Here is a 17,365-nt window from a genome sequence, read left to right on the forward strand (position 1 = left end):
CTAATAAAAGTCACTTACTACTAACTGACAGCTCTCGAAACCTAAAACAACTAGGATTCTAATCCTACATCATGCTGGACATAGTATTTATTACAATCAAGATTCATTCTCTGCCAAGTGGATTACTATAGTTGTAGCTTTGATGGCTTTAATTACAATGAACTTCGTTCTTTGACATCTGCTTTCCTTCTGGCGGTGGTTGTGGTGGATGTTCAAGGCTCCATGTTGCTCTTCAATGTCGTATCTCTTTACCTCTGCTGAGAAACAGGAAACTGCCCCTGTTTTTATGCTTTTGGTTTCCTTTGACTCATCTTTTCAGCTCTTTCAAGTATCTCATCAATATCCACGTTCTCAATCGACAAAGTGGCAGCAATCTCCAACAAAAACAGGGCCACTATGGCCAGAAGATGCCATGACAACAACAATAAGTTTATGCCCCTTATTGCAGTTCTCTGGAATACCGCTAATAAAGTAAAGAGACCAGAATGGCGAAGCTTGATGACTGTATTGCCATCATCATAATATGCTATAGGATTCAAAGTATTGCAGGTTTCATAAGCTGCATGTGCCACAAGAAGTGTTGAGTCCTCCTACTTCTGTTACTTGAAATAGAGATCATCATCAACATGAAACTTGTTGCGTTGAGCCCACTGATTATAGGTTTCGGTTTCATTTCCAGTAGGCACAATCCAGCCCCTAGGGTGCCCCAAACTCTGAACTGATATGATGCTAAGCACATCTGCACACATATTGTAAAACAGAATACCAACCATATGCCCGGGGATTTCATATTAGAACCCTATAAAATGACAGAAGATATATCTGTATCCAGCTGATCTTGGAGCCAATCAACAACTATTTACCATTCAACCTGCTTCCGTAGAAGTAGCAAACAAGTGTCGGGGGATCGGGCAACCAGCTTCACAACACCAGCGCCACTAGCAGATTATGGTGCTATGGTGTTCCATCTCTAAAATTATGGTGTTTCATCTCTAAATGATGATTTATCACCCTTTTTCTTAGACCCGTTTTTCCGAGAAATTGACTTCGTACTTTTCTAGCCCACCATTTCTTTTTATCTACTGTCTTAGTTGCGCTAGTGTTCAAGGTTGTAGCCGTCATGTGAAGATTGTCTTGGACCTTAATGTTTTCAAAATCTATAGCCTTGTCCAAAGTATGAACGCTTCGGCTTCTCCAGTCTTTCTGGATCTCAAATGGGTAATGCACTTCAAGGTGGCATCTCCCATCATCATCTGTAAACTTGGTTTTTTGCTGTGTATATCCCACGAGCAAGAACTCCAGTTGGAGCAGTTTCTTCCTCCATGATATGTATATAAGACTCCCGTCGTGGGCTAAAAGTTCCCAACATAACTTGTGTATGATCAACTTGAATTCTACCTTTCCAAACCGTATTTGCATAGGCTAAACCAGAAACTATATTGTGCCGAACAACAAATGTAATCTTCAGACAGTAGCTGGAACCTTCCTTCAGAGTAAAGCATGCATTATTTGAATTTTTTTTAAAGAGGCAACAGTAAAGTTATTTCTGGACGGCCTTTAGACATGATTCCCAGAGAAAGTACCGTAACATCTGGTTCCACGTTATCTTCAATTTTTTCTTTGCAACAAATGTTCATGCTGCTCTGGCCCAAATCGAGCATATTCCAAAATAACCTTGAAATACTTATGAAGATAATATTTCGGTGTTGTTCCATTTTTAGAAGTGCAAGAAAAACACCGATCAGATCGTCTACACAGAAATCATCCATTGTAGGGGCACTAGAATCTGAAGAGGACGGATGATGGCAAAATTTCACAACATACTGGAAAGCCTGTACAAGTAGAGTGGAAAACACCTTTCAATGAGGCAAATCATCTCGGAGATTCTGATGTGTATGCAGGTACATCCTGAATAAAAATTCAGTTACCAAAATATATTCAACTTTGCAAACTCATCTTTAATGACATCAGTCAATATAACTCCAGCCCTTGTGCCACATCATCAACAGATACAACTACGACCATAACACCTTTCTGTTTCACAGCTTTCCATGCATCAGCAGATTCATGGAACTCCTTCGATCTGATTGACAAGATTTCTTTGACGGTGGTTCTTATCTCTTTGATAATTCCTGTAAGCTCATTTCCTATACTTGAAGTATTCAAGGACCCTGAGTCAACATATGAAGCCTGAATACAAACATCTGTAACAATATCATCTGCTAGTTTAGTGCCAACGGCAAAACTCAAGTTTGCTTCAAGCTGTCCTGGAGAGAGAAAGCATGTGTGGACCAAATGGTGAAAAGAAGACCACTCCTGCCCAAGCCTAGGAGAAATTGAAGCAAAATCATGTGTCTGAGTTGTGAAGATCTCATTGCCAGCCACTTGAATGAGTCGTTGCAATCGATGCTTGTCCTTCTAAATCCGTTGCCAAAACAGAATTGCACAAAAATTTGCCATATAATGTTGGTTCATACTTTCCCCTATGATGAGATGGTGCCTTCAGAGCATCTAAAGAAACCAACAAATCTAGTGCATCTTGAATAGTTTTCAAATTCGGTAAGTCAAGGGCCCTCTGAAATAGAACTTTGGGGTCATTCATGGCTTTTGATGCAGCACAGCTAGTCGTGAGAACCTGCCTTCTCAATGACAGCTTTTGCATCGCTGGCTTTTTCATATTTATCAAACTATCAAACAAATGTCGTGAAACCAATCGGAAAACCTGACCATCACATATACGACCTGTCCTTCCTTTGCGTTGATCTGCCTGAGATTTTGACACCCAAACCAGATGTGGCACATGTCTTTTGTTGTCGTCATTCCAAAATATGTCTAATGAGCGGCATGAATCAATAACGTAAGATAGCCCAGGTATTGTCACAGAAGATTCTGCAATATTTGTTGCAAGTATTACCTTTCTATAAGAATGGCAAATTTGCATAGCTCTTGTTACTTGTTCAATATCAATGCTACTGTGAAGAACGTGGACCTTGAAACACATCCTAGAATGTCTTGAAAGCAGCCACTGCTGCTCCAGGGACCGATATGTTGGTAGGAAAAACAAACTGATATTCTTTAGGTCTTGCTCCTGTTCATGCATATGCATCACCAGATCTCGAATCAAGTAGTGCACTTCATCATTTATATCAGCTTCATCACGACCTTCTTTAGATGATTCCAAATCTGATAGACATTCAGGATTATTTTTAAGAAGTTCAAGTACCTGTTCAAGGTACATCACTTTGCATTGAAAAACAGAACGCTGCACTAAGGAACTCGGCAGTGCAAACACTTCAACCCTTTCATCCTTACCAAGATCCTTAAAGTAGTCCCTGTATCTGGTTATATCTGCACCTTTGGGGATTAGGTTGATTTGCAACTGCAACACTTCAGGCTTTTCCCTTCAGATTCAGAACTGATGACAAGCATACACGCAGGAGCTTGAGAACATGCCACCTGTAAACTGCATCTACCCCAGAACTATTTTGCATGACAGCCACTATGGATTCGAACAAATCCCCAATTTCGTAGCACGCTACGAAATCACTAAAACAGGTTGCGCTGCGAAACTGCTAAAGGATTCATGCGCTGCGAAAACACTTTGTCTTTAAGCTAATCTGAGCAATTTTTGGAAACAGAATTTTGAGAGATAACAGTGGCTCCACTTGGGATAGTGTGCCCTTGTGGCGCACTAAGAACCTGCAGTTCTAGTGCCTTATCCATTTATGACAAACAGAAATTTGCTTGACAAGCATCCCTTTCCAGCTCCTTGGGCCTTCACCTCGGGCTTAAACTTGATGATCACTGTAGGAGAAAGAAATCTACATCTACTGAAAAATAAATGCTCAGTCAACCTTGAGCTTATTTGCATTTTCCTACCTACCTACCCTAACAATTCAAACTTCCTTCTGCTCAATCAATATGAAATTTCCAATGTAGCCAATCCTCTGTTTTATCTGATATTTGATTTCTTTGACTGCATCGGAGTTCAAAGCCAATATGATCTTGTGATGACCGCTGCCACTGAAATTGTCTCTGATCTCTAGAGGAAAACTGAAACACTGGAGAGTAAAACTCTTCCATGTAATCAGCTATAGGATCCCAGAATACATGATCAGCTTGTTTTTCCTTGTAACTTTCCAGCTGTGCAAACTGATCTTCAACAGCAGTGTTCAGTTCCTCAATCGTGAAAGAGAAAGGAACCAGCATTCTCTCCTTGCGTTCTGCCATAGAAAACCTCTGAAAATAATGATCATGATAATGAAAACTATATGCCTGAATTTGTCCTTCTAAACCTTCAATTTCTTTTTCAAGGTCCTCAGCAAATTCATCCAAAAATCTCATCCTATCCTCTGCCTTGCAGTCAAAGGATCTTAGATATGAGGACAAGGACAAAGAGAAAGATTCATTTGTTTCTTCTTTACTATGATCATTATTCCATTGTTTAAAACCTTCCACTGAGGGAGAGTCTGCCACCACCTCTGACCTATCTATCCATTCCTCCAAAAACATAAGCCATAAGTCCTGAAATGACTTAATGGATTTGATAGGAAAACTTTCAATCCATTGTTTGCATTTCCCTTGAAGTGAATCATAGAACAACATAATGCAAACATCCTCATGTTTAACTCTAAGAAGCTCAGTAAAATGACAAAAATCTGTGATATGCTTCAGAGTTAAACTCAAATCTTCTCCATTGAATTTGGGACCATTCCTTAGGAAATATGCATCCTTGGGAAAATGATTTGGGAAACCATGAATTCTTGAAAAATCTATGCATGCATACCTTGAAATAAGAATGGTAGCTTCTTGGTCTTTCATAACTCCAGTGGAATCACCATGAATGTATGAATTTTGAATTATTCAACAATGGAGTCGCCAAGGTAGTTTTGCAACCTCAAAAACCTTCTGAGCTCCTGCTACCTTTAGAAGTTCAGCTTCATAATTTCGGGAAAGAATAATCTTCAGGCTCCCGGTAGACGCACCAAAATGTTATCACCAAATCATGTACTGATGGCTGCTATCAGTTAGACTCTATGTAACTATTTCAGACCAGACTCTTGACTAAGGATTAGCCTCCCTAGTCTGAGAGGGCTCTCTCAAAACAAACTATTGATTATGATTAACACTAAGAGGGCTAACTCTTGAAATGAAGACTTAATAAACATGTTGGTTGGACAGACAACATAATATTTCTTCCATTGGGCTCATGGAGTCAAACACCATTTCAGTAAACCATAAAACTACTCATTCATGGAAGTCAGGGCATGTAATGTTTAAACACTCAAAACATTTCTCAAATGAACCTCAACTCATAAATACACACAGGAAATCTGAGCAGCTAGGTGAATTCAGAGTGATTGTGTATCTATAAAGCCGTAAAACATAAAGGATAAAACAAAGCCACATACATCTAGAGCATCTGAACAAAGTATGAATCCTAAGAAGAAAAAGTAGTCTTTTATATCACTGTAACAAGTCTTTACATAAGCCAATATAAACTCTGTTTCTTCAAAAACATCCAACCCCTTCTCTATCTCTGTTTCAGCTATTTATAAAGTTCTTCTACCTGACTCCCCCTTCATCTGATGGGAACTCGAAGTCCTTTTTTTCAATGACACCTATTCATCTTTAAACTAACTAATAAAAGTCACTTACTACTAACTGACAGCTCTCGAAACCTAAAACAACTAGAATTCTAATCCTACATCATGCTGGACATAGTATTTATTACAATCAAGATTCATTCTCTGCCAAGTGGATTACTATAGCTGTAGCTTTGATGGCTTTAATTACAATGAACTTCGTTCTTTGACATCTGCTTTCCTTCTGGCGGTGGTTGTGGTGGATGTTCAAGGCTCCATGTTGCTCTTCAATGTCGTATCTCTTTACCTCTGCTGAGAAACAGGAAACTGCCCCTGTTTTTATGCTTTTGGTTTCCTTTGACTCATCTTTTCAGCTCTTTCAAGTATCTCATCAATATCCACGTTCTCAATCGACAAAGTGGCAGCAATCTCCAACAAAAACAGGGCCACTATGGCCAGAAGATGCCATGACAACAACAATAAGTTTATGCCCCTTATTGCAGTTCTCTGGAATACCGCTAATAAAGTAAAGAGACCAGAATGGCGAAGTTTGATGACTGTATTTCCATCATCATAATATGCTATAGGATTCAAAGTATTGCAGGTTTCATAAGCTGCCTGTGCCACAAGAAGCGCTGAGTCCTCCTACTTCTGGTACTTGAAATAGAGATCATCATCAACATGAAACCTGTTGCGTTGAGCCCACTGATTATAGGTTTCGGTTTCATTTCCAGTAGGCACAATCCAGCCCCTAGGGTACCCCAAACTCTGAACTGATATGATGCCAAGCACATCTGCACACATATTGTAAAACAGAATACCAACCATATGCGCGGGGATTTCATATTAGAACCCTGTAAAATGACAGAAGATATATCTGTATCCAGCTGATCTTGGAGCCAATCAACAACTATTTACCATTCAACCTGCTTCCGTAGAAGTAGCAAACAAGTGTCTGGGGATCGGGCAACCAGCTTCACAACACCAGCGCCACTAGCAGATTATGGTGCTATGGTGTTCCATCTCTAAAATTATGGTGTTTCATCTCTAAATGATGATTTATCACCCTTTTTCTTAGACCCGTGTTGCCGAGAAATTGACTTCGTACTTTTCTAGCCCACCATTTCTTTTTATCTACTGTCTTAGTTGCACTAGTGTTCAAGGTTGTAGCCATCATGTGAATATTGTCTTGGACCTTAATGTTTTCAAAATCTATAGCCTTGTCCAAAGTATGAACGCTTCGGCTTCTCCAGTCTTTCTGGATCTCAAATGGGTAATGCACTTCAAGGTGGCATCTCCCATCATCATCTGTAAACTTGGTTTTCTGCTGTGTATATCCCACGAGCAAGAACTCCAGTTGGAGCAGTTTCTTCCTCCATGATATGTATATAAGACTCCCGTCGTGGGCTAAAAGTTCCCAACATAACTTGTGTATGATCAACTTGAATTCTACCTTTCCAAACCGTATTTGCATAGGCTAAACCAGAAACTATATTGTGCCGAACAACAAATGTAATCTTCAGACAGTAGCTGGAACCTTCCTTCAGAGTAAGGCATGCATTATTTGAAATTTTTTTAAAGAGGCAACAGTAAAGTTATTTCTGGACGGCCTTTAGACATGATTCCCAGAGAAAGTACCGTAACATCTGGTTCCACGTTATCTTCAATTTTTTCTTTGCAACAAATGTTCACGCTGCTCTGGCCCAAATCGAGCATATTCCAAAATAACCTTGAAATACTTATGAAGATAATATTTTGGTGTTGTTCCATTTTTAGAAGTGCCAGAAAAACACCGATCAGATCGTCTACACAGAAATCATCCATTGTAGAGGCACTAGAATCTGAAGAGGACGGATGATGGCAAAATTTCACAACATACTGGAAAGCCTGTACAAGTAGAGTGGAAAACACCTTTCAATGAGGCAAATCATCTCGGAGATTCTGATGTGTGTGCAGGTACACCCTGAATAAAAATTCAGTTACCAAAAATATATTCAACTTTGCAAACTCATCTTTAACGACATCAGTCAATATAACTCCAGCCCTTGTGCCACATCATCAGCAGATACAACTACGACCATAACACCTTTCTGTTTCACATCTTTCCATGCATCAGCAGATTCATGGAACTCCTTCGATCTGATTGACAAGATTTCTTTGACGGTGGTTCTTATCTCTTTGATAATTCCTGTAAGCTCATTTCCTATACTTGAAGTATTCAAGGACCCTGAGTCAACATATGAAGCCTGAATACAAACATCTGTAACAATATCATCTGCTAGTTCAGTGCCAACGGCAAAACTCAAGTTTGCTTCAAGCTGTCCTGGAGAGAGAAAGCATGTGTGCACCAAATGGTGAAAAGAAGACCACTCCTGCCCAAGCCTAGGAGCAATTGAAGCAAAATCATGTGTCTGAGTTGTGAAGATCTCATTGCCAGCCACTTGAATGAGTCATTGCAATCGATGCTTGTCCTTCTAAATCCGTTGCCAAAACAGAATTGCACAAAAATTTTCCATATAATGTTGGTTCATACTTTCCCCTATGATGAGATGGTGCCTTCAGAGCATCTAAAGAAACCAACAAATCTAGTGCATCTTGAATAGTTTTCAAATTCGGTAAGTCAAGGGCCCTCTGAAATAGAACTTTGGGGTCATTCATGGCTTTTGATGCAGCACAGCTAGTCGTTAGAACCTGCCTTCTCAATGACAGCTTTTGCATCGCTGGCTTTTTCATATTTATCAAACTATCAAACAAATGTTGTGAAACCAATCGGAAAACCTGACCATCACATATACGACCTGTCCTTCCTTTGCGTTGATCTGCCTGAGATTTTGACACCCAAACCAGATGTGGCACATGTCTTTTGTTGTCGTCATTCCAAAATATGTCTAATGAGCGGCATGAATCAATAACGTAAGATAGCCCAGGTATGGTCACAGAAGATTCTGCAATATTTGTTGCAAGTATTACCTTTCTATAAGAATGGAAAATTTGCATAGCTCTTGTTACTTGTTCAATATCAATGCTACTGTGAAGAACGTGGACCTTGAAACACATCCTAGAATGTCTTGAAAGTAGCCACTGCTGCTCTAGGGACCGATATGTTGGTAGGAAAACCAAACTGCTATTCTTTAGGTCTTGCTCCTGTTCATGCATATGCATCACCAGATCTCGAATCAGGTAGTGCACTTCATCATTTATATCAGCTTCATCACGGCCTTCTTTAGATGATTCCAAATCTGATAGACATTCAGGATTATTTTTAAGAAGTTCAAGTACCTGTTCAAGGTACATCACTTTGCATTGAAAAACAGAACGCTGCACTAAGGAACTCGGCAGTGCAAACACTTCAACCCTTTCATCCTTACCAAGATCCTTAAAGTAGTCCCTGTATCTGGTTATATCTGCACCTTTGGGGATTAGGTTGATTTGCAACTGCAACACTTCAGGCTTTTCCCTTCAGATTCAGAACTGATGACAAGCATACACGCAGGAGCTTGAGAACATGCCACTTGTAAACTGCATCCACCCCAGAATTATTTTGCATGACAGCTACTATGGATTCGAACAAATCCCCAATTTCGTAGCACGCTACGAAATCACTAAAACAGGTTGCGCTGCGAAACTGCTAAAGGATTCATGCGCTGCGAAAACACTTTGTCTTTAAGCTAATCTGAGAAATTTTTGGAAACAGAATTTTGAGAGATAACAGTAAGATAGTTCAGAGGCATGTAGCCACCACATCTCTTCTCAGAGATAAGCTACCATCGCCCTAGCTGGTTTATTTCCATTTCTGTTTGTAAGCATATTTCAGTATTTTACAGTAATGAATTAAGGTATTATTTCCACTGCATATCTGTCTTTATGGTTATCTTTGTATTTTATTGCATTCCTGTTTAAATCCGGATCACGAACATGCATGAAATCGTCTGATTACCATTTAATAATGGAGACCATTAATAGAAACGAGGAATGCCACCAATAATGCTGATGGTCTCTAAGATGCACAGTACAATCTAGCAAGTGTGAAATATGTTTTTGTCATCGAACACTCGTAGAATCACTTAACCAAGAGAAAATAATGAGAACCCCTGATCAAACACAAGGTGACCTACCACTAATGTCTGCAAGTAACAAGGCACTGAATGTGTTTCTGGGTTGTCTTCCTAGATAGAGTGCTGAAGTCAATCGGAAGATACCTGTCGAAAGGTAGGCAATAATGTGTCCTACATCAATCGACATGAAACAGGACAAGAATGATTTGTTTTTTGAGGAATCTTTGAGCATTGGGTCTAAATGGTAGAGTGCATGATGAAAGGATATGCTTGATGGGTTGATGGAGAAAACAAAAGGTTAACCCTTGAATAGTAGAAGGTACGACAACGGTTTTAACCATGCATCACTAGACTCATGAACACCAAAGAGTGTTAGGATACAGAGATGTAAGTACATCGAGGTATTTAGGCTAAACTCAAAGGATGGAAGGATTCATATTGAGAGGCCATCACAAGGAAGGTTTATCTGAGGGAGTGCGATGTTCAAGGGAATGACTGCTGCCAAACCCCGCTTTCTAATATTGAATATAGTTGTATTGTCTACTTTCCCCGTCTAATTAGTTTAGTGAGTCTAGACATGTAAACTCATCAATCTTTTCATATTTTAAGAGTTTGAAAAGGACCACAAAAAGAGTGACCCTATGCCCTATCTGATTAGTTTAATGCATCCAAACAAGTAAACTCGTCAATCTTTTCATTTTTTAAGAGTTTGAAAAGGATCATAAAAAGAGCGACCCTATCATTCATCTATGTAATTTAATGAGTCCAGATGAGATAACTCAGTGGTATTTTCATATTTAGAGAGTTTGAAAAGATTGTAAAGATCGACTCCAAGGTGGTCCCTTTGTCATAGTTTTTAACCAGGTGCGACACAAGTTTAATAGTATACCCAGATTAGTTACTTTTTTGTGAGTTAATATATTGAATCTAGATAAACGGAAACCTATGTTCAATAGATGTTGACATCATTTTGTTATGAGTACGAGGAGATGGACTAAACTCGTTTTTTGTTGTGAATTTTTAATGAGTCACGCGACAACAAACTCAATACCTTCATCAAATTTTAACGAGTCAAATGAAGAAAACTCAAGGTCTCTTTTTCAGTTTATTGAGTGAGGAAAAAGAGGTAAAAGAACTGCTCATTCTGTTATCTCAAAATCAGACCCTGATAGGCTGCTGGTCAGGTTGATTCTAAGTAACTATTTCAAACCTACTTTAGGCTGAGGCTTAGCCTCCTAAACCTGAGAGGGCTCTCTCTGGGTGTAATAATGATTTTGATTAAAAATAAGATGGCTAACTCTTGTAGAACAACTGTGACAAAGATGAATGCTGGAAATACATTAAACAAGTATCCATTGGGCCTATGGAGTCAACAACACTTCAATATAACAAAGATCTTGACCTTACATAGAAGTCAGGGCATTCAGCATTTGAATATTCAGAAAATACACTCATATGGAACCACACAGTTTATAGATGCATACAGGAAATCAGAGCACATTCAGTGAATTCTGAGTGATTATACATCCATACCACTGTAAACAAAACTAAGAAAAGGACAACATCACACATTCTGAATATAAGAAATCCTTCATGAATCCTGAGAAGTAAAATCAGAATTATATTACTGAAAGTGAGTCTTTACATAAGCCAAATACTATGCTCTGTTATAAAGTTTTCCAACCCTCTTTACATTGTTGTTTCAGCTATATATAGATTTTTTATTCTAACTGATCGAGATTCATCCTCCAGCATGAGGGGAATTCGAAAACTACTTCTAATGACACCTATCAACCATTTAACTAACTAATAAATACAACAAAGTGCTGACTGGAGTTTTTTTAGAGATCTAAATCAACTATGACTCTAACTCCATATTACATGCGTGATGGCTTCTCCTCGTTCTTTGACATCTGGCCCTCTTTTAGTTTAGCTGAGATGGGTGTTTAATGCTCTATGTTGACCTTGGATGCTGAATCTTTTTAACTGCTCAGAAATATTAGGAGATTACCCTTGCTTCTCGGCTTCAGTTTTCCCCGAAATATTCGAATGCACAGAAGCATGACCTTTAGCCTTTAATTACCCAAAATGTAGAAGACTGCCACGTCCTTGATGCGTTGTAAGCTTTTCCCATGAACATGTGTGCAAGCAAAAGTTTCATGCAGGCAAACCGTTTGATATATCCTGAACTGTGGTAAAGGTGTTCACTTTACGACAAAAATTGGATTTGAAGATTAAACCTTTTTAAGCGTCCACCTGTCTTGACCTAATTGACTGTTGGATAGCTTCAGATGATGCCTTGTATGCCTTTCAAAATTCCCGCTTATAATTCAAAACTGCTTGATTTGCGTTAAAATCATCACCTACAGCAGTTTCGTAGCGCGCTACGAAACTGCTGAATTATTCAAAACAGCTTGCTTTTAACTCGAGAACTTTATTAGCCGAGTATTTGATTGCCAAAAACTCCTTTATACTTTCCACATGTTGAATAAGAATTTATATTTCCTCAGAAAGATAAAATCAAGCAAATTTGTCAAAACGTTAAAACAAAATCTTACTTGAAATGAAAACTTATTTAGCAGATAGCTGATTTAACTGTGCCTTCAGATCTTCAATTTGTTTCCTCATAGCCTTATTCCCAGCTCTCAATTGCATATTGATCCTTCTTATGTATTTGGCTTCTTTGATTGCTGGTACTGTCCATGTGTGAAATTGTGAATGGCCATCAACCACTGAATTCAGCTGAGCTTCTACAGCAGCATTTCCTTCCCATAAAGTTTTATAATACTTTGCATGGATAGCTGCATGTTTTCTAGCGGCTTTCTTTAATTTGGCAATTTCATATTTAGCTGATTCCAATTGTCTCTGTATGGCTGCTATATTATCTTCTTGAGACGCAATGACTGTTTTGCCCGTGTCTTTTTGTGTCTCTTCCCCTATTTCCTCTGTTCTTGGCAGTGCCTCCTGTACTTGCTGGAATCTCCTTGTCATAGGTCTTCTAGGTTTGAAAACGAACTCTTCAGCTAGCACATCAAATCTAAGCCTTTTTGAAGCCTTGGATTTATTGGTGCTTTCCTGTTCTGATTGCATCAATTCGATTTGAACTGGTAGAGACTGCTCAAAATCAATAGCCTGCAATAAATCATTTAAACTTGCCTTGGACATTGGACTTTCTTCAGCTGCTATAGCTTTACCTTTTTCCTTATTTATCTGACTTCTTGTTCTTACCCTTAAAACTGCTTCAGATGTGCTTGTCTCAGGTACAGTCTTTTTACCATGAGCCTTTTCCTTAGTTGATTGCTGAGGTTGATCTTGGATGATAAGGGGCTTCACCTGTTTTCTTACTTGTGACTTTGGAACTCTTTTAGCTCTTGCTTCTGTTTGGAGCTCAGCTATTGTAAAATCCCTGGCAGGTTGGGGAGTGAGGCCAGTCTGGCTTTTGAAGCCAGCCATAAAAATGAATGAATTCCAATCCCTGTCTATCTTTTGGAGCCCATCTAAAACCAGTAGTTTAATCAAACCATGATGAAACAAAGAGGTTTCACAGTCCTCTTTCCTCAGCTGTACCTTATCACACATCTTACTCAAACTACGGAACAGATAAAAAGGTAAGTCTATGGAGACTTTCCCGGTGAAATGCAAAAGTAGTTTGAAATGGTAAGAATAAACCTTGTTATACCTTCCTTCACAAGTCAAATATTTCTGTATGCAGGTGAGTAAGAGAGCATAATGTTCTTTGACATAATTCCTGGGCACTACCTTACTTAAATCTTCATTTACATAATCATCCTTCAAAAACTCCTTGCAAGGATTCATGTCAAATTTGAAATTTTTGAACCATTCCTCTTGTCCTCTTGGGATCTCTGTCACAGCAGATATCACTTCTGGAGAAACCTGCACTTCTAACATGGCTACCTTTGAATTCAAACCAGTGAAGTTAAGTGCAAATTCCTTAGTTCCCTGTGCATGTCCTCCTTGTAACTTTTTGCAAAAGTTCCAGCACCCGGCCTTTTTAAATGCTTTCTTCACCTCTTCATTTCTCAGCGTTATATCCAGGCCTTCAGGTTCAGTCCTTAGAGGTTTACCGGATCTGTGCTCTTTTTTCTCCATTGATTCTTTCAAATCTTCGCACACAAAGACTACCAGCTCCGGTTGGAATTGTGATTCAGCCTCGCTTGAATTTTCAACCTCGCTTGAATTTTCAGCCTCGCTTGAATTTTAAAATCTTCCGTTTAAAACCTTTCAAGATACAATCTTGCAGATTTGTCATTCATGCAGGACTTACGGCCATCATTATGGTTTATGCACGGTAAAATTTCTTGGGAATAATAACTTGTGCATATCAACAGATCTAGTGGTGGTGATAGTGGCAATGAGCGTTAAAATGTGATAAGAAAGGTATATGAGGTATATGAGCTGACATGAGAAGACATGGCTGATGACTCACCTAACGGACTTGACATTTCGGGAAAGATTCGTTGCGGAATGTACGAATCCATGATTTCGCAGCACTGTTAGTTTTGAATTTTAATGATGCGCTGCGAAACTGCCTAATCATGAAGCGCTGCGAAACTGCCTAGTTATGATTGCGCTACGAAATTGGCGAATTGGAATAGCGCTACGAAATCACGAAAAGGCACGATGACTCACATAAGACAAGAGGTGGCTATAGAACAATGATGGGTAGAGGGGAACCAATGGGAGTTGAGAACAACTTGAGTTAAAAACTCTTTTAAAAACTCCAAATCCTACGGGAAGAAAATTAAAAATGAAAATTTGAAATTAAACTAGCACAGACCTTTGTCATCGGGCTAGGATAGAAAATTACATGTATCAATTTTCAGTTCTAAGTGATAACACATTCCATCTTCATAGATCTAATGAGATAGAAGAATGGGAAAAACTCGGGGATTTTTCGATTTAAGAGCAAGAAATGCTCAAAATCGCAAGTGCTCTTATTGTTGTCGTAGATTTTTAACGAGCTCGGTGACAAAAAATCGGGATTTTTAAGTTTAACAAGTGAGAAAAGTACCTAAAATAATGCTCAGGTCATATTTATAAATGTTTAATGAGCCTAAAGAAAAAACTCGAGATTTTTTTTCAGTTTTATGAGCAAGGAAAGAGCGCCTAAAAAGAATGCTCTAATGATCTTTTTCAGTTTAATGAGCTAGAAAAAGAGTGAAAACGATTTGCTCAGACCATCGTCATATGTGTTTAATGGGTCCAAAAGTGACAAACTCGGGAATTTTTTAGTTCAAGAGCAAGAAAAAGTCCCAAAAAAGAACATTCTCATATCTTCTTTACAGTAGTTTAACGAGCCCAAAGAAGAAGACTCGAGGTTTTTTGGATTAACGAGCAAGAAAAATACCATAAAAAGAACGCTCGACCTTCTTCATGGTAATTTAACGAGCCTGAAGAAGGAGACTCGAGGTTTTTTCAGATTAATGAGCAATAAAAATACCATAAAAAGAATTCTCGCTCTTCTTCGTGGTAGTTTAACGAGCTCGAAGAAGGAGACTTAAGGATTTTTTGGATTAAGGAGCAAGAAAAATACCATAAAGAGAATGCTCGATACTTCATGATCTTATGCTTGAAAAAGTAGGGTCTATGCCATGAATTTCCTCATAAGACCAAGGGAAAACATTGTAGAAGTCCTTAAAAGGATAGGTGAAGCTCGTAATTTCCTTATGATTGCAATTGGCTCCAATTTGTATGTTTTCCACGATGCTTGTCTTGACTAAAATATCGATGAGGAATGTCTTTGAAATATTTCCCATGTTTCCCTCTGATTCCAAAGGTTGGATAGTCGTATATAGTGAGGAAATGATTTCATGTGTGTCAAATAATAGGATTTGAAGAGGCATCATGTCCGAATCAGATATCAAAACACGATGGTGTGAGTTCTCCCAAGGTCGCTCTTCTAAACTCATGATCTCTCTAATAGATTCATCTAAAGGTAGGACTTGATTGAGGGGATCGAAAGGAGTAGTTGTGGGAGGGGCAAAGGTACTATTGGCCATGACCAAAGTGACCAGAGACTTGGATGCAGATTGAATGGCTTCGTAGGCCAATTCAGTTGGTGACAGTGACATTTGTTCTTCGTAAGTGTTAATGTCTGAAGGAGACGATAGGATCCATGGATCGTTCGGTTCATGAGGAATGGATGAAATCATATTGACTGTCTGTGGAACCTTTAATGACTGAAGAGGGAAGCAACCCATCAGGGAAAAATCCTTCTGTAGACTGGTACCGATACTGACATAAGAATCAAGGACACCAACCACTAAGGGTACAGAGCTGCTAGGTAACAGGGAGCAATCTGGGGTGCAAAAGGATAGCTGGTCCACCATGACTATCTTTCCATATAAGGGAAATAAGATGATATGGAAGACTGAAGAGACAATGGCATTCATGGTGTAAGTCCAAGTGTGGCCCAAAAGTAGATTATAGTCGAGTTTATGATCCATGACTTCGATATCCACCATTATTGTTTTCCCACTCAAAGTGATGGGGTAGTCGGCAAGGTAACCTTTTGGGATGAAATTGTGGTCGTCAAAAGCTTTAAGAGAATTCGAAGGTGGGGATAGGGTTGGAGAACCCAAAGTGAGCCAACATGAAGCTGACATGATGCAGGTAAAAGCACCTTCATCACTGACAGTTCTACGTATACCTTTACCTTTCGAAAAAATTTGCACCTTAAATGCAAGCTGGTGGGAAAGGGGAGGTTTACACCTTTCCATGTTGAAAATTGCAATCATGGAATCCCGTGGGTTGATACCACCATCAACCGAAAGCAAATATTTCCTTTGTGTCGGACATGTTTATAATACTTCAAGTGCCGACATAGCCGACGGAGCTTGCGCCAAGTCTTCTACAATGCTGTAGTTTTGGGCGGCATGTGCAGATGTATTGTGCATTGTGCATTGAAGTGCCCCTTTAGGGGGTGAATCACAAGGTTAGAAATTGGCCTTTCTATATGTAAATCATTGGGAAGTAGTGGGTTTTGACTTGAGGAAGGTTCGTTTGCATGAGCGACAGGAGCTCCATCTAATTTGGCTCTTGTTTGTAGATCTACCATTTCAAAGGTGTAAATAGTATAGGGTCCTTCACCAGCTGAAGGATGTTATGAACAACCATTGCCCAGTTGTGGGGGTTGGAATTGGTTTGCAATGAGGTGTTGCTGCTGCTGAGTGGGGAAAGGATTATTAATGATAGCGGGGGTCCTACCAATATCCCTTTTAGTAATGAAATATGTGCATTCTTGAAGACCCGTGCAGTGATAGGTCATGTGGTCTTCAGCATAGATTTTGCAAAGGAATCTCATGGGTTTATCCTTTCCATTGTCAAGAGGTGCAACAACCTTCTTATTTTATTTTTGCTGCTTTGTTGACTGCTCCTCAGAAGGAGCGGTCTTTTTCTTATGCTTCTTGTTCTTACCACTAGGTTTTTGCATAGACTACGCAGACTTTATCACAGTGGTAGGAAGAGCAGTCAATTTGGCAGAGGGGTCCATTGACATCTGGGCAATGTGACCACTAAGTTGTTTTATAGCAACCCTGAAGGTTGTGCCAATAATCCTATCGGCGCACACTCTAGGGTTCTGAGTAGTGGAAGCATTGGAGTTGTGAGGGGCATTGGGGATTATGTCGTAAAGAGTGCTAGACTATGAATATATCAGATCTACATGTTGGGCATGATGTATGGATTGGTCTTTTGTGACTCCAC

At 39.3% G+C, this 17,365-nt stretch overlaps 2 protein-coding genes across 2 annotated transcripts in view; both read right to left on the reverse strand.

Annotated features, from left to right (window-relative positions):
- Positions 1-1,971: 1,971 nt before the first annotated feature.
- On the reverse strand, positions 1,972-7,409 carry LOC149139784 (zinc finger CCCH domain-containing protein 4-like). Its single transcript, XM_089450819.1, has 4 exons — positions 7,224-7,409; positions 6,694-7,038; positions 2,386-3,379; positions 1,972-2,267 (listed from the first exon to the last, which is right to left on the reverse strand). Exons 1-4 carry the CDS (start codon positions 7,407-7,409, stop codon positions 1,972-1,974), a joined length of 1,821 nt encoding a protein of 606 aa, XP_089306945.1.
- Positions 7,410-7,612: 203 nt separating this feature from the next.
- Positions 7,613-17,365, reverse strand: part of LOC149139785 (uncharacterized) — a 50,880-nt gene continuing 41,127 nt past the window's right edge. Inside the window, exons 5-7 of the mRNA XM_089450820.1 lie at positions 13,310-13,429; positions 8,027-9,020; positions 7,613-7,908 (exon numbers count right to left, since the gene is read on the reverse strand). Coding sequence (XP_089306946.1) covers positions 7,613-7,908; positions 8,027-9,020; positions 13,310-13,429 — 1,410 coding nt within the window. The remainder of the gene's footprint in view (positions 7,909-8,026; positions 9,021-13,309; positions 13,430-17,365) is intronic.

This window comes from Pinus tabuliformis, chromosome X (assembly GCF_031772625.1).
Source record: "Pinus tabuliformis cultivar Carrire ecotype Pingquan chromosome X, CPIR1, whole genome shotgun sequence".
In the NCBI taxonomy this organism is placed as follows: domain Eukaryota; kingdom Viridiplantae; phylum Streptophyta; class Pinopsida; order Pinales; family Pinaceae; genus Pinus; species Pinus tabuliformis.

What these genes read in the sequence shown, in the direction of transcription:
- LOC149139784 (XM_089450819.1), bottom strand. Translation starts at nt 7,409, where the DNA reads ATGGATGATTTCTGTGTAGACGATCTGATCGGTGTTTTTCTGGCACTT. An exon ending in AGAAATGGTGGGCTAGAAAA is followed by an intron (nt 3,380 to 6,693) that starts GTACGAAGTCAA and finishes GAAGTGTTGCAG; the next exon opens with TTGCAAATCAACCTAATCCC. An exon ending in GATTGCAACGACTCATTCAA is followed by an intron (nt 2,268 to 2,385) that starts GTGGCTGGCAAT and finishes TTCTCTCTCCAG; the next exon opens with GACAGCTTGAAGCAAACTTG.